A 22,329-nucleotide genomic window follows, 5' to 3' on the forward strand; every position below is an offset into this window, starting at 1 on the left:
GCAACTTCAAATAGTTGATCAGTAGGTAAAGAAAGCCAAAGACAGCCAGATAATTTACATGGAAAATATTAATTAACACATAAAAACCTTTATAAAGAAGAATATCTGTTGACTGTATGTCCCTCCAACCTGAGAACTGTCTTCAACTGTCCTTCAGCCAAACCAGGTCTTCATCAGTGTAGTACTTTGTACTTTGTACTCGGTGTAATTGTACTTAAATGATGCTCCACATTCAACCACCAAGTAACATCTGTAGCAGGTACATCAGGAACATGAATTCATCAAGGTTCTTTATGTCGCAGCCTGTGTAGGAAAGTTTACAGACTCTGAGAACATTCATTATCACAAGAAAACAAAGTTCTTCTGTTTACAGATAATGAAACATCAGAATTAACAAAATTAACTCAACATCATTACACTTATTGTCTTAGTGAAAACACTGGAAAGTAGTTGACAAAGGCTTCTCACATGTACTTGGGTTCAGATGACTCACAACCAACCATTGAAGTGACTGAGAGATCACAAAGTTCACTCAGTAGCACAGTCTGGTTCATTGTTGTCCTGCAGGTGCCACAGAGATGGATATGATTGGAGGAAAGGATGAGGTAAAGAACTCTTTACGATACAAGGACTTTTTACTTTATCACACTGTACAACACATTAACATATGCTACATGTTTACTGATTTATTAACAGCAGTTGGTGAAGATTGAAGAGATCAACACAAAGAACCAACGGTCAAGAGAAACTAAAACACTGTTCAATAGACTTCATCTTCAAGACAAATTTCCACAGAAGTTGTCTCCTGCAGATTTTCTTCAAATATCTTCAACTTTGAAACAGGATCATGAAACATCAGAGAAAGATCTAGCTCATAGTTTTCTGCAGAGGTTGATGATGTTAGACTACAGAGCCAGATATATTCCTGTAAAACATGAGAATGCAGAACCTGATCCACTGTTTCACAATGTTGACACAGAAGACATTGACTTTGAAGATTTTTTCAGCACCAGTAAAAACAACGACCAATCAAAACACAGTCACGTGCATCCGATGGATGTTCAGATGGCAGTATTCCACTGCTCAGACAGTTTCCTTAAGCAGAACATGATTACAAAGCTGTCACAGTGTCAGTACGCCTTACCTTTGCTTGTCCCTGACCCAGTCTCCAAGGATATTGAGTTTCCTCTGTGGACATTCAGACAAATAATTAAAACATGGAAGAAAACTCAAACCAAAGACAGTTCAATCACTGTCACCATGAAGAGTATGCCCATCTACAAAGCTCAGACTCCCATGGTGTCATTTTTCCGCCTGGGTTCACTGTCAGTGTCTAAATCTCAGCTGATGAACACTTTGATCAACGACCGTCACAGCACCTTCTTCCACAGAAACTGTCCAGGTAGCACCAAATCTCGCCTTTTGATGGATGGTGTGGCAGAGATTGCCTGGTACTGTCCTGCTGGAAAACCCAATGATGCCTTCACTGACTGCGTGGCCTTCTGTAATCTTCATGGTGATGCTCTGTTGTTTGAACAACAGCGTGACATACTGACTGAAGGATCTTCCATCAATGTTGTTTTTGTACCAACTCTGGAAAAAAGAAACAAAAACTGGGCAGTTATCTCAGCACTTCTCAAGTCTCCAAAGCCCTTAATTTGTCTCATTACTGATACTGATTGTGATGCAGGTCAGATAAAAGAGGGAAAATACGGAATGGGCTTAAAAGATAAAAGCCAAGCACATGTTTCTGAAGAACTAAAAAGAATCATTGTAATGATTTTGTCTGAACCACATAAAACCTTCCAGCTTGAAGCCATGGCTGACGTCTCTGGAATCAGAGTGGATGAAAATGATGAAGTCTGTCTAGACGGGAAATCTGCTGCAATGAAAATAGTGAATTTGTTTCAGGGGATGGACGTGTCAAAGATCAAAGACACATTTCTCCCTTGTCAAGGCAAACTGTGGCACGACTGGTGCAGAATAAATAAAGAACTGTATCAGCTCAAAGGACACATTGAGAAGGAGAAATGTAAAAAGAAACAGGAGATGATGAAAATAATTTAATTCAATTCAATTTTATTTGTATAGCGCCAATTTACAACAGAAGTTATCTCAAGGCACTTTACAGTGTAAGGTTTAAGACCTTACAGAAAATATTTATACAAAAAATTATAGAGAAAACCCATATGAGCAAGCTTTAGGCAACAGTGGAGAGGAAAAACTCCCTTTAGAGGAAGAAACCTCCAGCAGAACCAGGCTCATAGTGGGCGGCCATCTGCCTTGACCGGTTGGGGTGAGTGGAAAGAGAAGAGAGTCTGCAGGATGTCCTGCAGACTGTTGTTCAGGCTTTTATGAGGATGAAGAAAGTGAAACTTTCTCCAAGTTGTGTGTTTGTTCACCAGAATGTTACAGATGTTGCAGCTGCAGAGAAAAACATGGACGGAAAAAGACGCCTGCAAGAAAAACTGGACCAGATGGCTCAACTAGCAGCTAAAGAGGAGGGTTGTGACGCTGAGTGTTTCAGTGACGTCATTGCATTTGATGTTCAGAAAGATGTGAAATACTTTGCCCAACTGTGGGAGGGAAGTCCACCTATGGCTCCTCCAAATCCAGGTTACAGTGACAGTGTCCAAGATCTGAAGAACTTCATCCTCTGTAAAGCCTCCCAGTCTGCTGGGGTTACTCTCTCCCAGTTCAAAGGTAAAATCCAGGACCTGTGGAATGCCCTGATGAATAAACACTTTGTTTTGAGCTTCAAAAACACACTGGAAATCTCAGTGTACAGAAAACTTGAGGTCCAGTATGGTAACTGGACCTGGACCCTGAGGACCAACATGTTAACTATTGAAAACCAACTTTATACCAAAATAGAAAATGGAAAACTTGAAAAGGTTAAGCACAGTTATGTTTTAAATAAAATGAGAAAAACAAATATAGTAATCCAAAAAGATATGACGACGTACTTTGATGAGGACAAAGATAAAGAAATGTTGGTCCAGTTGGAAGATCAGAAAACAGAGTTTGAGAACAAGCTGCTAGAAAAGAGCAAAGAACTCGCTCAGCAGTTAAAAGACAAGAACAAAGATGAAGAGGAACTTGAAAAGCAGTTCAGCTCTGTTTGGAGACACTGGGTTAGTGAATTAACTGCAGATATTAAACCTACTGAGGACATCAACTTGGAAGAGGATCAGTCAACAATTGTCCAAGAGCTCGGTTTTAAATGGAAACTGATAAATGACAGAAAAATCCAAAAAACATACAAAAACATGGCACATCTGACAGATTATAATGAATATGTAGGTAAAGTCTGGTGGAACACCAGCTGTCTACCGCAAGAAGAATAACATCTGATCAATGACTTCATTAAAGATGTTAAGAAACAGTCCATGGACACATTCAAAAGCAAACCTGTAGCTACAAAAGGCTACAGTCCAACTTATTTACAAGAAGTGGCCAAAAATGTCAAAGATAAAGTGACAGAATTTGAATCAGAGAGGAAATGTACTCTGAAGAAAGAGTTTACAGTTGATCTCTTATTGTTCATATTTGACAGAGCAGGAAGTTGGTTTTTAAAGTCCATCAAAAAATTCAAGATGAAGAATGATCCACAGATGTTTTTAGAAAACAAGAGAGATCAATATTCCAACATTTTCAGAAGCTTCTGCAGAGGAAGTTCATCTGCTGTTGTTCTTGGAGAACTGATCTGTGAAAAACTGAAGGTTTCCACTGTTGAGGCTGTTTGTAACAAGACTGCCATTGATCTGGCTGGAGAGATGAGGTGCAGTTTCCCAGCATTCAGTGGGAACAGGCTGAACTTGGAGAAACACGTGTTGAAATCACTGGCAGAGAAAGAGAAATTTAGTGGTTTCATGAACTACATCCAACATCCAAGGAAACATGTGGAGAGTTTTATAAAAGAAGAAGTAAAGAAATACATCTTCACAGAACACAAAGATAAAACTCTGAATATACTCAAGAAAAATGTTGAAGACATTAAAGAACTTGTGAGTCGAGCTTTATTTACAGCAACAGAGAAAGTCAAAGTCCAGAGAGGAGACACAGACATGTGGCTGAAGGAATTCTCCAGTTTACTAAAAGACAAGATGACATTTGATACCATCTGTTCTCAAAACTTCAGTGACATCAATGATTTTGAGCTTCTTAAGAAAGAGGTAGAGAAAGGTCTGGTGTCCATCGTTACAGAGACGAGCAGCTTCTCACTGGAGAAGATGAAGGAATTCAGGCTGCAGCCTGATCAAATCCTCATTGATCAGCTGTGTAGGTGCTGCTGGGTACAGTGTCCGTTCTGTGGAGCTGTTTGTACCAATACTCTGGAAAATCATGATGGAGATCACAGTGTTCCTTTTCATCGAGCCACTGCAGTCTATGGTATGCACTATAAAGACACAGTGGAAATGAGCTTTGAGTTTTGCACGACAAAAGTTGCAAGTGATGGACATTTTTACCGTAGTCAGGATTCAGTTAAGTCCATTCTTTTTAAACAGTACCAAACTGCTGGACCAGAGCTTGCTAACTGGAGAATTACTCCTGATGGATCTAACCTACCATACTGGAAATGGTTCATATGTCAGTTTCAAATCAACTTGGAAGATTACTATAACTTCAAATTCCAGGGTGTTGGTGAAATTCCCAGCGAATGGAAAACATACTCTAAAGAAGAAGCGATTAAAAGTCTGGATGAAATTTAAAATCTGTGAATCAGCAACTACAGCTGAAAATCATGATAGTTCTTTAATTGAATTTGATTCCTTGATTCAAGTTAACACTTTCTGAAAATAGTTTTCATGAAGGTAAAACAGAACATAAATGTGTCAAACTGAAAATGTTGCATGAGTAATTTTGAGTAAATTAAAAAATGTGAACTTTAATCGTCTGAAGTTTAATGAACATGGAAAAAGTTTTAAAAAAAGTGGAGAAGAACATGTGGTCTGATCTTTTTACTTTTTTATAATAAGTAATGGAAGATAAAGTTCTTTATTAATATTATAAATACTAGAAAGATCACGAAAAGAAAATGCCTTAAAAACCTTTAAACCTTTGCACAACTTCTTGTCTAGAGTCAGATCAATTCTGATCAGTCTTCAGATTCAGTTATTTACTGGATATCCGTTATAATGAAAACACTATCTAACACACTTCTATCAAGTTGAGTTTCTGTCAAACTGAAGGAGTTGTTTTTACACAGCTCAAAGCTTCAGCTCTTAGCATCAAACAGAATTAGTAACTGGTACTGGTTTGTTGGCCACTTATCCACCATTATCACACCATGGCCATTTTCCTCTGACAGTCTGATCAGAGTAGTTTCTCAAAAGGCAACAAAGGTCAAATCACTGTGTTGAAGGTTGAGGGAATCTGACAAACTTTACTATTTCTCTTTCCAAAAGATCACCAATAAGACAATGGTTAGTGAAAATCCAGAGGGACATCGGGCCACCTTTTAAGGTTTAACAGCATTTTTGACAACCTGTTATTGAACATTATCTTGCTAAGTGACGGCATAGCACTTGATTCATTCTCCTCTGTTAATATTCCGAAGTGACACGTTCCCTGTTGTTTTATTTAATCTGAATCTGTAAATTCACATCAGTTTTTTTATAACTTTCTCCGCAGTAAGAAAAATAAATGGCTTCAGTTGATTTGTTAAATTCATGTAAAAAAAATTGTTTGGGTGCCTCATTATAGATAGATAGATAGATATCTACAGGATTTTACTACACAGTTCGATGCTGTGAGCACTGAACTATGGTGCCTCTGTCCACTTTTACTTTTTAATGAGACTTTTGGAAGTCTCAATGGGCAATCTCTGAACATTTAGTACACATTTTGTTTATTAAGAATCTAATTAATTTTATGATTCATTAATTTAACACTTTAGTGTTAGTTTTGATGTTTCCCCGATCAGAGTCCTGTTCTTGCTACATCACACAGGTACTAAAGTCCATAATGACTCAGAGAAGAAAAAACTGTGACAATAGTAGTAATTAAGTAGTAATAAACTAAAAATAACAAAATAACATTTGTTATTAATGTGCATTTTAAGGAGACCAGGTCAAATGAAGAGGTCAATGGTGCTTTCACTGACAGCAATGGACAATTTATATTCTGGAACCTCTGCCTCTTGTGACTTGCTAATGAAATTAAATAAAACAGTTAAGATGTGAGCTAAGACATTCAGCTTTAATTAACTGTTGGATTAACCATGCAGGATATTACAACATACACACACCTGTGGCTGGCAAATAATAGAACAATTGGCTAAAAGGCAGTTGCATGGTGAGCAGGTGTGGCCTGTTCCCTCATTACCCCATCACTAATGAATCAGATAAAATGATTATGCACGTGAAGGAGGCCATGATTAGGCTGCAAAAACAAAATAAACTCATCAGAGAGATGTCCAGAAAAAGTTTTATGATATTCTCCTGACTGGAAAATTTCAACAGGTTGTTTTTGCACAGGTGGTCACAGAATTACTTTGAAACTACTTTTTCAATGATTTTAGCGATAAAGGGCAGATTGGATATTGTTTTATAAATTACTAAAACCCCTTTTTGAGTAGAGGTTCAACTACAGCTAACTTAAATGCCTGTGGTACGTAGCCTGTTAGTAAAGATTGATTGATCTGATCTAATATGGATGTACCTATATATTTCCTAAATACCTATAACTACAACTCTTCTCTCTCTTTGAATTTGCCCCTCTCTGTCTTCCCCTCACCCCCATGATAGAGCAATGTAACATGTAGATTTTAACCAGCAATGTGAGACACAACTGACACAAGTTGATCCTTGTGTGTCACTTTCATTAATGCTTCTGTATTTAATACATGACCAATACTAGTTGTATCTTCAACCCTCACTCTAGCCAACCTCATGTCCTCTGTTAACACATTATTTACCACTGACAGACGTTCATGCTGTTATAATCACTCAGGTGAGGTATTAGTACTTGATCTGCACTGTATTAACAGTAGATAGTTACTTATCATAAACACCTGGAACAACTCAGCATTTCAAGTAACAAGTGTTCAGCGCTGCCGGTGGTTTATTGTTGACATCATATAGTGTAAAACGAACCATCAGCTTCCTCTAAATCATGTGTTCGGGGAAATCAGAGAGAGAAGTCTTACTTTCAGTTTTTCTCATAGTTTTTCTGTCACGCCATCTTTACGTCACCTGATCTCTATAAATGGATGAGGACTGAGAGGATTTGCAGTGAGGCAGCCACATCTGTACAGAAGAAGCAGAGCATAGAAAATACTTAACAGGTGAGTCTCACCAACATTTTCATACTTTCATGTGTTACTGACTTAATTCTAACAGAAACTGTTTTATTTTGTGATATTTCATCTTTAAATCACGATGACTCTGACTTATGGAGAAGAGGTTTTATTACGTTGACTGTATGTCCATGTTTTACAGAGAAACAAATGTAATTTGATGTATTTATGTAATTTTATTATATCTTATGTTGATATAGGAGGAAAGTGTTCAAACATGCAGTATTAATAGTAAGTTTGTTTAAACCATGGATACTTCAGACATTATGTCTAAACATACAACTTACAGTATTAAAAAACTAGGTAAAAGTCAGTGAAGTACTTTTTAAGCTCTAACTGTCTGGTGGTGGTTTTCCTGCTACTTTCACTTCATGACACAGTGATTCAGTGCTCAACATGTTTCACTCTCGTAGCCCTGAAACACCCAAAACATTTCTACAGTTTCTTTTACTCCCTTAGATCAGGCTGAATACTTTGAGGAACTGAAACGTTTTCAAATTTCAACATTTAACTTTATTTTTAAAGATTTAAATAAAATTTTAAATGTAATAAATCATGAGTTTTTCCAAAATGTCCTATAAATTAGATTCTTTTACATAAACCAGGTCTGTTGACTCTTCTTCTACTGAAAAGATATGAATAGTAACTTGCTTTTCCAGTAACAGGTAATTATGTCATTTTGTCTTTTTCTTGTGACAAAGTAAAGATGAACAGCAGATGAGATGGAAATGGAAAACCAAGATAACACTGAAGAAGCAGGAGAAGACTCTGCAATCAAATCTGTAACACCATCTGTGAATTATTGCAAAGGCAAATGTCCTCTCTGTTTTGCAAAATGTTCCACTGTCTTCTCTAACTTTCCAGTAAAAGAGGAACGTTCACCTAAAGCCAAGGTAAAATCTCTCCAGTCTATTTATTGTACTAAGCTTTTATAACTATGTCAGCATTTGTCATAACATTAAATGTTAAATTATTCACATCTTAGATCATATTCTATTAAATTTCCAAACTCTTCAGAAACATCCTTTTAAAATGATATTTTGTTACAACTTGTTTCTTATTTGGCAGCAGATGCATTAGTAGGTAAAATAGTTTAACAGCAGTTTAACATGTTGGTTTCATGTCACTAACTCTGTAACGTGTGAATCTCTCACTAAAAACAGAGTAAATCAAATCAGCAGGTTAATCTGTTGTTGCCCTTTTCAATGAAATCAGAAAAACACGTAGAAACAAGGAATTTAACAGTAAAACTAAAAATGTTGATCATTTTTCGCTGCTGTTGCAAACACACAACCTACATTACCTACCTCTCTTATATGAGAACAGTCTCTGGTGTTAAAGGGGCCTCCACCATAAAATGTCAACGACATATCCAGTTTTACTTTTTTTATTGTTCCTTGAATATGGACATTGCTGTATGGTGTTGATACATTTTTACAATGATCTTGATGCTTTTTCTTGGATTTGGTTCCAAATTAAAAAGATGTTCTTGACTTCACTGGCTCCAACCTGGAGAACTAATTGTTAAATTAAATAATTTTTAGTCTGAGTCACTGAATAAACCTGGTGAAGCTGAACAAGTGGAGCAAAACAAAGTGTTTGAAGTAACATCTACCACCATGTTATCTACCATCCTCAAGAAAGGTAATATTATAATATAATTATTAAAGACAGATTTTATACTGTAGCCTATTTAGTAGAGTTTTAAAAGAATCAAGGGAAAGTTAGACTTAGACAAGAACACTGACAATGATGTGTCAGTTATTAGAAAAGACAAATTACAGTAAAACAGTAGAATGTGAGTCAGAAGTCAAATCTGTGGGACCTGCTGAAGCCAGTTAACAAGGTCATATATTTATAGGACAATTGTATACTAATATACATTTTACTCTACATGCAATGCTGAACTAATGTCTGATATCTGTCTGACTTGAATCTGCCAAAAGAAGAGACTACTGGAGTAATAAAAGTCACCAGGAAAAGCAGCAATAACATAATTAATGGCTAAATAGAGGAGAGTCACACACTCCAACATCTCAGACTGTTTCAACAGATCTATGAGAAAGATGAATATGAGAGAGAGAGAGAGAGAGAGAGAGAGAGAGAGAGAAACTAAATCTATTATCTCTATTAGGTGTACAGGAGATGAGTGGTTGAACATTATTTGTAATTCTAATCAGATTGACAAGGAAAGACTTTAATTGATTAAGGGTCCTGGATAATGATATATAACATAATCAGATACATATAAAATGAAAGCACAGATTTTATTATTTGAAATCTCTAACCAAGATATGTATTGTTAAATTACTCTGCAGCAAATGAAGAGGAGAAGTGTGCAGCTAAAACAGAGGTGAGATATTTTCCTAACTCTTTGTCATCAGTAAACCTTTTTCAACTCGACCCTTCTGCCCATTATAAATAATACAACATTACCTACTGTATATCACCCACGGACTAGACTCAACTGACAAGGGGAAAAATTTTAAGAGCTTTACTTTTATTATTTACTATAATACAAATGAAATACTTAATTTTAGTTTGTCTTCTTTTATTCTATTCTATTTTTGTATTCTGAATTGGTGTAAAATTGGTGTAAATCTGTATATTCTTCTGTGTTCTTAGTTTGGTAAAGTGAATGAACCTGATCACTCACATAAGAATGATGACAGCACAACAGTAGGAGGTGAGTCTCAAATCAAAGAACAGCAGCTGCAACCAGTGAGAAATATAGTTCATAGATCATTTATAAAAACAGACTTTTCTAAAGGTTTTTTTTTTCTCTGAGAGCATTTAAATATCAGCTCTATGAGAATGAACCATGTTTAATATCTGACTTCAGAGTCTAACCATTCAACAAGAGAAAGTGGTGTTACAGAGGTCAGCAGTGAAAGCAGCAGAAACATCAGTGATGGCTCCGTGGAGAACAGAGATACAGTGGAGACATCAAGTCTAACATCTCAGACTGTTTCAACAGAGGTACAACAATGTGAGGAAACAATAAAATGCCTCCTGTTTTTGTTTTCTTTATTTCCAAGGTACAGTGAAACATACAGACGTGGACAAAATTATTGGCACCCTTCTATTAAAGAAAGAAAAACCTACAATAGTCACTGAAATAACTTCAAATTGACAAAAGAAATAATAAATAAAAATGAACTGATGAAAATCAGACTTTTACTCAGGTCGCTAAAAAACTAACTAATAACGAACTAATAAAACAGGTCTGAACAAAAATGATAGCACCCTTAACTTAATATTTTGTTGAACAACCTTTTGAAGCAATCAAACGATTTCTGTAGCCGTTAATGAGACTTCTGCACCTGTCAACAGGTATTTTGTTTTGCTCCTTGTGAGCAAACTGCTCCAGCTGTCTCAGACTGCATGTTTCAGCTCTTTTCTATTCCACAGATGTTCAATGTGATTTAGATCAGGACTCATAAAAGGCCACTTTAAAATAGTCCAGTGATTTGTTCTGAGCCATTCTTGGGTGTTTTTAGCTGTGTTTTGGGTTATTATCCTGTTGGAGGACTATGACCTGTGACAACGACCAAGCTTTCTGACTCTGGGCAGCACGCTTTGCTCCAGAATGACTCAAAAGTCTTGAGATTTCATTGGACTCTGCATAGATTTAAGAAACCCTGTCCCAGGTGGAACAAGGCAGGCCCAGAACATGACCAAGCCTCCTCTGTGTTTCAAAGTAGGTACAGTTTACTTTTCTTGCATTTGTCAACATAGAACTGATTAACTTTGAGGGACTTGTCTAAAAGTTCCAGTTCTGTCTCATCTGTCCAAAGGACATCCTCCCAGCATTTTCTTTTTTTTAACCATTTGCTTTCATCAATGGAGTCCTCCTCGGTCGTCTACTATTTAGTCCACTTTGGCTTAAACAGTGATTGATGGTGTGACCTGACTCCAATGTACATTGACCTTGGATTTCACCTCTAATCTCTATGGAAGTTGTTCTAGGTTCTTAAGTTAACATTTGTAACATTTGACTTCAATTTGTCATCACTTTTCCTCTTATGGCCACGTTGTCTCCTGAGACATCTCTCTCTTTAGTTTTCTGTGGTCCACGTTCAGTGTGGTTCACACCATCATACCAAAGAGCACAGTGACTACTTTTCCCCTTTAAATAGGTAGACTGACTGATTACAAGTGTAAAGAAACCTGTGATGCTAATTACAGGACACACTTTAGTTTAACATGTCAAATTATTTTACATGTATTCCAGAGGTACCATAATTCTTTTCCAGACCAGTTTGTTTTTTAATGTTGAACCACAACTCAAAAGCTACGTCTTTTAGTAAATTTTTATTTATTAAGACTTTTGTCCATTTCAAGTTATTTCAGTGACCTTTGTGGGTTTGTCTTTCTTTAACAGAGGGGTACGAAAAATTTTGTCCATATGTGTATTATGTCTAGCATCAATTTTTTTATGAAGAAGATAATAATGCTGTCAAACATAGCAGTTTTTAATGAAACAGAATAGATTCTGTAATAAGTCCAATTTCTCTGGAATGATAATATGATCAGAAACACGTTGTGTTATGTTTGATCTGTCTGTTGTTTCACTCTGCAGCAGATGAAGTGAAGGAGAGTTCAGCTACAACACAGGTAAATAGGACATCTTTTCATCCTCAGTATTGAATGTCATCCAGTAGATTTTTACCACCAACCTTAAGTCAGTCTGACTGTTTCTTACTCATTTTACAACATCAGCTACATCACAGCTTTAGATTTATCTGAAAATATGAGATGTTTCCATTTTTTTTTTTTTTTTTTGCAGTTATTTAAACCTGTGTCTCCTTCACTCTTTATTTGTAATAAAGAGTTGGAATTATATAAATATTTATGTTTATAAAAAACACTTGTTTGCATTATGCTTACATTTGTAGGTGTTGGTCTTTCTGATATCTAACACTTGCATTCACTCAGCCAATTAGGCTTTTGCGGAAAAGGCAATATGGACTCTTAGGTTTAGGTTTCTTAACCTTGAAAATATTTTGATTTTTTTCAGCAAGCCACAATGGAGCCAGGGGTTGTTCCAGAGAATGTAGACGAGTTGGGAGAAGAGGAGTTCAGGACCTTAAAATTCTATCTGAAGGAAACTGACATCATCAAAGGAAATAAAGGCATCCCACAGAGTCATTTGGAGGCAAACCGCATGGACACAATGCAACTCATGACATGTGTCTATAAAGCCAATGAAGTTCCAGTGATAACAAAAGAAGATTTGATGAGGATCAACAGAATTGAACTAGTCCTGGTCTACGGTTCAGAACTAACAGGTCAGTGCCACCAAGTCTTATAATACATACAAATGTGTACAGTACATAGTTTTACTTATGCTAGTTCTAACCTGTCCTGTAGCTATAAGCTCTAAGAAGCTACTTTATAGTTACAACACTTAGCTCATATAGCAGCATGTTCAAAATGAGAACATTAGCACGATGATGGTCTGAATATAATATATATTATCTATCTAAGTTTAATGAGTTGACATCTTAACATTTGCTCGTTACTGAAGACCAGTGTTTTAGAGATCAAGTGTTTTGATCCCTAATTTTCTACAACTGTGTTTTCACAATGAAATATGTCTTTATTATATGACTCAATGCCAACTAAACTGTGTAATAAATTATTTGTATCAGATTTTAACATTTTGCAAAAAGATTTTTTTAATTTAATGGATCTTTTTAATGGATAACATGTAGACCACCAGTCCAACATTTGGACACATCATGTTGAATTATAATGTTGTTCATGTCTCATTATTCTAAAGATCAGTTCTCCTTTTATATTAATAAACTGTCATTAGCAAACACAACACTGGAACACAGTAGTAATTTTGCTGATGATATTCTTCTGTACATTTATGTAAATATTTATTTTAAAAAACAGCTGTTTTCAGCTACAAAACCCATTTACAGTATGAACAATGTCTACAATGTGTTTCTGATTAATCCGATCTTAAAACTAAGAAACTTATGAAAGTTCATCATGTTTGGACTGTTGAGATGTGAATATACAGATTCACACCAAGAGAAAATAAAAAAGACAAACTAAAATAAACTTTTCTTTCTAAAACATGTTCATTTCCACTCTGTGACCAAACATTGGACTGGTAGTGTATGTAAAGAATCAAGGGACCAAACAGTGATTTTCAAGGTTCTTTATTGTCATTTCAGTTCAATACATTTTTGTAGAGAGTTAAATGAAACAATGTTCCTCTGGGATCACGGTGATACAACGATGACAAAAAAACAAAACAACACATTTACACAAATATACAGTCTTATAGAGATTAAGGTGCAAGAATTGTTAGCAACTTCAAATAGTGCAGCAGCAGACAAAGAAAGCCAAAGAGAGCCAGATTATTTAGATGGAAAATATAAATTAACAAAAAAAAAGTCCCTCCAACCTGAGAAACATGCTTATAAATTTAGATCTCATCCCTTAAAAGACTCAAACTGTCCTTCAGCCAAACCAGGTCTTCATCAGTGTAGTACTTTGTACTTTGTACTTGGTGTAATTGTACTTAAATGATGCTCCACATTCAACCACCCAGTAACATCTGTAGCAGGTACATCAGGAACATGAATTCATCAAGGTTCTTTATGTCGCAGCCTGTGTAGGAAAGTTTACAGACACTGAGAACATTCATTATTTAAATTCACTATAAAACAAAGTTCTTCTGTTTACAGATAATGAAACATCAGAATTAACAAAACCAACTGAACGTCATTACACTTATTGTCTTAGTGTAAGAAAATTGTCTCTCAAAAACAAACAGAATGATGATCTGTTCAGAAACACGTTGTGTTATGTTTGATCTGTCTGTTGCAGCAGATGAAGTGAAGGAGAGTTCAGCTACAACACAGGTAAATAGGACATCTTCTCATCCTCAGTACTAAATGTCATCCAGTAGATTTTTACCACCAACCTTAACTCAGTCTGTTTCTTATTCATTTTACAACATCAGCTACATCACAGATGTAGATTTATCTGAAGATATGAGATGTTTCCATTTTTATTGTCCAGGTTAGACAAACTGTGGCTCCATGATCCTCCTAGTTTTACACTGGATGAATGAACATTAACAGAGTTTTCGTTCTTCTCGCTAAAGTATAAACCTGTCTACATTAAGTTTCCATCCATCCTCTTCTGCTTGTCCGTGGCTGGGTCGCAGGGATTCCTTGTCTGCCCTAGACACCTCCTCTAGTTTAGGCCAGCCGAGAGACATAGTCGTCCAACGTGTCCCGGGTCTTCCTTGGGGCCTCCTCCTGGGCACATGTTACTGACCCGTAAATCAAGAGCTGAGCCAAAGGGCGAAGCTCCTTCTTCACCACGACAGGCGCGTACATTAACCTCATTACTGCTGCTAATGCGGCACAAGACCCCGTGATTAAGACCCCAAAATACTTAAACTCCTCCACTTGAGGCAGGATCTCTCCTCCAACCTGGAGAGAGCAAGCCACCTCTTTCTGGATGAGAACCATGGCCTCAGACTTGAAGGTGCTGATTCTTATCCCAGCCACTTCACATTTGATTGCAAACCGCCCAAGTACACACTCAAGGTCCTGGTCTGATATAGCCAACAGGACAATATCATCTGCAAAAAGCAGGGTGGAAATCCTTTGGTCCCCAAACCTGACTCCCTCCGGCCCCTGGCTGTACCTAGAAATTCTGTCCATGAAAATAGAGAAGAGAGAGAAGAGAGAAGTCCAACATGCACTGGGAACAGGTCTGACTTAATGCCGGCAAAGTAAATCAAACTCCTGCTCCAGTCATACAAGGACTGGACAGCCCCCAACAGAGGGCCCCAGACCACTTACTACCAAAACATCCCCCACAGAATACCATGACGGACACAGTGGCGGTTGTCTTCTGCAAGTCCATAAGGCAAATGTGGAAGCCAAATTGTTTCTCCTGAATCCAAGGTTCGACTATCACCCTAACTCTACTCTCCAGCACTCTGGCATAGTAGTAATAGTCCAGGAGAGACCAAGGAGGGTGATATCCCTATAGTTGGAACACACCCTCTGATCCCCCTTCTTGAAGAGAGGGACCACCAGTCCAGTGGCACTGTCCCAGACCACCATGTGATGTTGCAAAGGCCATGACAACCCCACAACATCCAGAGACTTAAGGTACTCAGGATGAATCTCATTGACCCCTGGTGCCTTGCCACCGCGAAGCTTACTGACTACCTCAGTGACTACAGCCAGGCCAGTCATCGTGCTCTGCTTCTCGCAGGATTAAACTAATCCTTGAAATTTTCCTTCTGCTGTCCAACAATGTCCCTAGTCAAGGTCAGCAGCTCCCCACCTCCACTGTAAACAGTGTTTGCAGACCACTGCTTCTCTTTCCTGAGGTGCCGAATGGTTTGCCAGAATTTTTTCAAGGCTGTCCTCCATGGCCTCGCCAAACTCCTCCCAGGTCAGAGTGTTTGACTCCGCAACCGCCTTGCCTGCTAATACTTACAGCTGCCTCAAGAGTCCCACAATACTCTTTCTTCAGCTTAATGGCGTCCCTTAATTCTGGTGTTCACCACCTCTAAACACCGGCAACTCGAGAGTAGAGGAGGGTCCAACCTCTCTCAAGAGGTTGGGTTCCAGAGCCCAAGCTCTGCGTAGAGGCAAGCCTGATTCAAATCAGGTTCAAATCCCGGCTGTGACCTACCTCCAGCAGGGTGTAGCAAGATCTCCTTACACTTACCCCGTCTTTGCCTTGTACTTATACTACAACTGTAAGTTGCATTGGAATTACTAAAATGTGATAATGTTATGTTAAGTTTCTTGGGTTTTTTCATGGGTTGTTTTACTGCTAATTATGTTTACATTAATAATCTCATCTGTCCTGACCTGATGAACTAAAGGTTAAATGGAATCTCCTGTTTTCTTAGTGTAATAAGGTAAATGAACCTGATGATGTTGAACACTTACATAAGAATGATGACAGCACAGTAGGAGGTGAGTCTAAAATGAAATGTATAAAACCATCTTTATCCAGTGAGAAACTAAACATTTTAACCTTATTTAATCTACAATTCCAGGACCAGGATGGAAAATATCGATCAAGAACATGATTGTTCTAATCATGTCCATAAGTTTGACATGGATGTCCAGCATATGCAGCTCTTTTTGGAAAGGTCTGTTATTACTATTAGCTATCTAATCTATAAAACCATCTGTAACCAGTAAGAAACTAAACATTTTAACCCTTTATTCATTCTACAATCCCAGGACCAGGATGGAAAATATCGATGAAGAACATGATTGTTCTAATCACGTCCACATGTTTGAGATGGATGTCCAACATGTTCACTCCTCTTTGGAAAGGTATGTTATTACTATTAGCTATCTAATCTATAAAACCATCTGTAACCAGTGAGAAATTAAGGATTTCACCCTATTTCATTCTACATTTGCAGGACCAGGATGGACAGCATCTGTCATGATTAAGATTGCTCTAATCACGTCCACCAGTTTGAGATGGCTGTCCGACATATTCACTTCTTTTCAGAAAGGTTTGTTGTTACTATTAGCTATCTAATCTATAAAACCGTCTGTAACTAGTGAGAAACTAAACATTTAAAACTGTTTCATTCTACAGTCCCAGGACCAGGATGGACAATATCTATCAAGAACATGATTGTTCTAATCACGTCTATAAGTTTGAGATGGATGTCCAACATATTCACTTCTCTTTGGAAAGGTCTGTTGTTACTATTAATTCAATTTTCCATTCAATTCAATTCAGTTTTATTTGTATAGCGCCAATTCACAACAGAAGTTATTTGAAGGCACTTTACAGTGTTTAAGGTTTAAGACCTTACAGAGATTAATTATACAAAACATTATAGAGAAAACCCAACAATCCCATTTGAGCAAGCTTTATGCAACAGTGGAGAGGAAAAACTCCCTTTAGAGGAAGAAACCTCCAGCAGAACCAGGCTCATAGCGGGCGGCCATCTGCCTCGACCGGTTGGGATGAGTAGAAAGAAAAGAGAGAAAAGAACAGCAGGCAAAAAAACAACAACAAGCAGCAGGAACATTGGGCAGATGAACTGGATTCTGGAGATAACAGCTCCAGGCCGAGGATACCTGCAGAAAAGAGAGAGAGGACAGAGAGGAGGAAACACAACTACAGGAGAGAGAAGACACAAAGTTAATGACATGAAATGGTAGAATTAGAATGGATAGAGGAGAAAGGAGAGAGGAGAGGAGCTCAGTGTATCAGTAGAGGTCCCTCAGCAGACTAACCTATAGCAGCAGAACTAAGAAGAAAGCCTTTAATTATCATATGTCACATTTACATGTTACAATGAAATTGGTCCTCTGCATTTAACCCATCCCCTGGGGGTACCAGTGGGCAGCTAAAAAAGGAAAGCTTTAAGTCTAGTCTTACATGTGGAGAGGGTGTCATCCTCCAGAACCTGAACTGGGAGCTGGTGTCACGGGAGAGGGGCTTGGTAGCTAAAGGCTCTGCCTCCCATTGTCCATACATTTGGAAACTCTAGGAACCACAAGTAAACCTGCAGTCTGAGAACGGAGAGTTCTGCTTGGAAGATATGGAGCTATGAGTTCTTTAAGATAAGATGGAGCCTGATTATTAAGAGATTTATAAGTGAGGAGAATAATTTTAAATTCTATTCTGGATTTTACAGGGAGCCAATGGAGAGAAGCTAACGTAGGAGAAATATGATCTCTCTTACTAATTCCAGTCAGAACTCTGGCTGCAGCATTTTGGATTAACTGGAGGCTCTTTAATGAGTTATTGGGACAAACTATTAATAATGAATTACAATAGTCCAGTCTGGAAGTAACAAATGCATGGACTAGTTTTTCAGCATCACTTTGGGACAGGATGCTCCTAATTTTAACTTTAATGTTTCTCAGGTGAAAAAAGGCAGTTCTAGAGATTTCTTTGATGTATGAAGTGAAGGAGATATATTGATCAAAGATAACTCCGAGATTTCTTACAGTATTACTTGAGGCCAATACTAAGTCATCAAGGGAGAGAATGTGATTAGACATAGTGTCTGAGATTTTTAGGTCCAAACAGTATAACCTCTGTCTTGTCTCCTTTCATCACCTCCTTTCCAGCTTACGTGATTTCTGCTTTAAGCTACAGATTTGTGAATTGTACCATGGAGCTAACTTCCTCTGATTCACTAGCTTCTTTTTTAGAGGAGCAACAGTATCATATATGTATTATTCCGAGTGGAGCAGCATGACTATTAACAAGATAGTCCACTTGTGCTGGAGTAAAGTTAGGAGGACTGCCCTCCTCTGTGTTGGTACATGGCTCTGAAATAAAAGATGGAACCAGTTTCTTAAATTTGTCAACAGCATTTTCACATAAACATCTACTGTAGTGAATCTTATCAGTAGGTTTAGTAAAGTTTGGTACTGTAAATTCTAATGTTATAAAAAAATTGCCGCTGGAGTCTCTAACTTCACGTTTCTCACTATAGAGCTGCAAATGACCAGAGTGGGTTTCTTAGCGGGCGAGTTGTTGAGTGGGGAAAATCTGTTAGAAACGTGAACCTGGTCGTGGTGAACCTTGGGCAAGTGTCTAGGGTTATGCTTCCTACAAACCGTCACCCACCTGGCCTGACTTCCCAGCTGCTCGGGAACTGCTGGGGGACAGCTAACGGGAGCTAGCTGGCACCACGGTGCGCAGCCGAGTCTCCAAATCAGTCAGCCTCGCCTCCAATGCTGAAAATATGAAAATTTATTACAGATCCCCTTCTCACTAAAGAAGGCCGAGGAGAAACTAAACATATGACAAACCGAGCAAGAGAGAGCAGAGGAGAGGGAGAAGCAGCCATGGCTAACAGAGCTAACAGACCTCACAACACAAGAAAAGAGTATTGAGCACCAAGCACCAAACTAGGACAGGAGATCTACTGAATAAGTAAGGGTTGTTTGAAATTTGTTTGTTAGTTTCAGAGGTAGCAGAGTTTGTGTCATTTCTCTCTAGTCTGCTGATTTAGCCTGTTTGTTAGTCTGTTTCAATAAGTATTAAGAACTGTAGTTAGAGAGTTTTGGTCTATTGTTGGTGGTAGTTTCAGCTTAGTAATCACCGAGCATTCACACCTTTGACCTAACAAAAGCACACAAATTAGATTGGTTTCTACCAGGGGGCGGTTTCAGCCGTAGCCCATTCCGACCATATTTACTCTTGCTGGAGTGTCAGCGGACGCGTCAGCCCTTGTGTTCAGCCCTCTTTGTGTGAAGACCGAGCTGGCCGATTCTATTAGATCTATCTGCAGCCTTTGACACTGTGAACCATCAGATTCTCATGACTGCACTCTCAGACCTGGGCATCTCTGGATCAGCTCTAGCCTGCCGTCGGTCACACTTGTCCAAACTAACCTTTAAGGTATCCTGGCAGGGGCGTGTCTCTGACTCTCATAACCTCTCCACCGGTGTACCGCAGGGCTCAGTCCTTGGTCCTCTTCTTTTTTCAATCTATACTTCTTCTCTAGGCTCTATCATCCATTGTCATAGCTTTTCTTATCACTGCTATGCAGATGACACACAGCTCTTCCTGTCTTTTCTGCTGGATGACTTAACTGTCTCATTTCGCATCTCTGCCTGTCTCTCTGACATCTCTGCCTGGATGAGAAAAAGACACCTTCAACTCAGCATACCCAAAACTGAACTTCTAATCTTCCCTGCCAGACCTTCAACTCAACACAACATCAGCATTAACATTGGATCTGCGGGGATTGTCCCTAATAAGTCAGCCAGAAACCTGGGGGTCATCATTGATGACCAGCTGACCTTCACAGATCACATCGCCACAGTCGCTAGGTCGTGTAGATATGCCCTCCACAATATCAGAAAGATCAGACCCTATCTGACGGAGTACACAACCCAACACATTGTACAGGCGTTGATCTTATCTCGCCTGGATTACTACAATGCACTACTGATGGGTTTACCGGCATCCACAACCAAACCCCTCCAGATGATCCAAAATGCGGCAGCACGCCTCATTTTTAATCAACCAAAAAGGTCTCATGTCACACCGCTCTTCAGATCTTTGCATTGGCTTCCTGTGGCTGCAAGGATCAAGTTCAAAGCTCTGTCTCTTGCCTACAGAGTGGTCAACTCCACAGTGCCATCTTATCTCAGTTCAATCATTCAGGTCTACATCCTGTCCCGTCCACTGCGCTCAACCAGGGAACGTCGTCTGGTGGTACCAGCACCACACAGTCGACACCAAGGAAAACTGTTCAGCTCAGTGATCCCACGATGGTGGAATGAGCTGCCTATCTCTGCACGATCAGCCACCTCACTTTAATCTTTAAAAAACTGCTGAAAACAGAACTCTTCATCATCTTCATCATCTTCATCATCTTCCTTTGCACTTAAAAAAAATAAATAAACAAACTTTTCTACTCTCTTGTTCTCACATCTCTTGAAACAGAAACACTTTTTCGATAGCACTTTGCTTTGATGTTGTTTCTTCTTGACTTAGATTTTGTTTGCTTGCCTTGTTCCTCACTTTTAAGTCGCTTTGGATAAAAGCGTCTGCTAAATGACTAAATGTAAATGTAAATGTATTGAGTATTATGAACGATCCTTAAGTAACACAAGTGTATGTTACAACTCTCACGCCAGAAGTGCTGTTCACTAAAATCTATGAATTTAGTTTTAAGTTGGTTAAAGTTAGCAAAACAAACACAGAGCCAGCGTCGACAACAGGAAGTGATGCAATACGCCTACGGTAGGAGGAGCAGCCAACAGGATGAGAAGGACTCCAATTAGCTATCTAATCGGTAAAACCATCTGTAACCAGTGAGAACTAAACATTTCACCCTTTATTCATTCTACATTTGCAGGACCAGGATGGACAGCATCTGTCAAGAAAATGATTGTTCTAATCACGCCCACACGTTCGACCTGGATGTCCAACATATGCAGCTCTCTTTGGAAAGGTCTGTTATTACTATTAGCTATCTAATCTATAAAACCATTTCTAACCAGTGAGAAACTAAACATTTTAACAATTTGTTCATTCTACAATCCCAGGACCAGGATGGACAGCATCTGTCATGATTAAGATTGCTCTAATCACGTACACCAGTTTAAGATGGATGTCCAACATGTTCACTCCTCTGTGGAAAGGTCTGTTATTACTATTAGCTATCTAATCTATAAAACCATCTGTAACCAGGGAGAAACTTAACATTTCAACCTTGTTCATTCTACAATCTAATCTATATTCCTGTTGAAACCAGTGAGGACTGTATCAGTTGTTATAAATTAAATGTATTTATTTAAATTTACAGTTATTCTTTCAATATTCAAAATCACAAAAACACTGCAAACATGAAAAAATGTAGTGATTCAGTAGCACACTCATCAGTCATCGTTCATTGTTGTCCTGCAGGTGCCACAGATATGGATATGATTGGAGGAAAGGATCAGGTAAGGAACTCTTTTTTTTTTTAAGATCTCAAGGACTTTTTACTTTATCACACTGTACAACATATTAACATATGCTACATGTTTACTGACTTATTAACAGCAGTTGGTGAAGATTGAAGAGATCAACACAAGAAACCAACGGTCAAGAGAAACTGAAACACTGTTCAATAGACTTCATCTTCAAGACAAATTTCCACAGAAGTTGTCTCCTGCAGATTTTCTTCAAATATGTTCAACTTTGAAACAGGATCATGAAACGTCAGAGAAAGATCTAGCTCATAGTTTTCTGCAGAGGTTGATGATGTTAGATTACAGAGCCAGATATAAACATGACAATGCAGTCCCTGTTTCAGTGTTTCCCACTGTTGACACAGAAGACATTGACTCTGATGTTTTTTTCAGCACTAGTAAAGACAAGGACCAATCAAAACAGATTTGTGTGCATCCAATGGACGTTCAGATGTCAGTATTCCACTGCTTGGACTATGTTCTTAAACAGAACATGATTACAAAGCTGTCACAGTGTCAGTACGCCTTACCTTTGCTTGTCCCTGACCCAGTCTCCAAGGATATTGAGTT

The 22,329-nt window shown here is 38.3% G+C and overlaps 2 protein-coding genes and 1 long non-coding RNA gene across 4 annotated transcripts in view; all 3 read left to right on the forward strand.

The window, feature by feature from the left end:
- The first annotated feature begins 571 nt into the window (after positions 1–571).
- LOC113157885 (interferon-induced very large GTPase 1-like) lies at positions 572–4,874 on the forward strand. The gene is given in 3 exon segments (XM_026353538.1): positions 572–605; positions 697–2,052; positions 2,325–4,874. Coding segments are annotated over 3 exon segments (3,771 nt in total). The 5' UTR covers positions 572–578; the 3' UTR covers positions 4,713–4,874.
- Positions 4,875–7,198: 2,324 nt separating this feature from the next.
- Positions 7,199–8,921, forward strand: LOC113154960. Of its 2 annotated transcripts, none has more exons than XR_003298083.1 (3): positions 7,199–7,288; positions 8,007–8,193; positions 8,845–8,921. It is a non-coding gene; the product is annotated as an uncharacterized LOC113154960 (long non-coding RNA). The 2 variants fall into 2 exon arrangements; XR_003298082.1 differs by having other exon boundaries at positions 7,246–7,288; positions 8,002–8,193.
- Positions 8,922–8,930: 9 nt separating this feature from the next.
- LOC113154155 (interferon-induced very large GTPase 1-like) overlaps positions 8,931–22,329 on the forward strand; it is a 49,412-nt gene continuing 36,013 nt past the window's right edge. Inside the window, 6 exon segments of the mRNA XM_033326086.1 lie at positions 8,931–8,944; positions 9,619–9,653; positions 9,926–9,986; positions 11,883–11,917; positions 12,321–12,591; positions 14,150–14,184. Of these exon segments, the coding sequence (XP_033181977.1) occupies positions 12,330–12,591; positions 14,150–14,184 (297 nt within the window). The 5' untranslated portion in view covers positions 8,931–8,944; positions 9,619–9,653; positions 9,926–9,986; positions 11,883–11,917; positions 12,321–12,329.

The sequence above is a fragment of the Anabas testudineus genome, chromosome 8 (genome assembly GCF_900324465.2).
Source record: "Anabas testudineus chromosome 8, fAnaTes1.2, whole genome shotgun sequence".
Classification (NCBI taxonomy): Eukaryota; Metazoa; Chordata; class Actinopteri; order Anabantiformes; family Anabantidae; genus Anabas; species Anabas testudineus.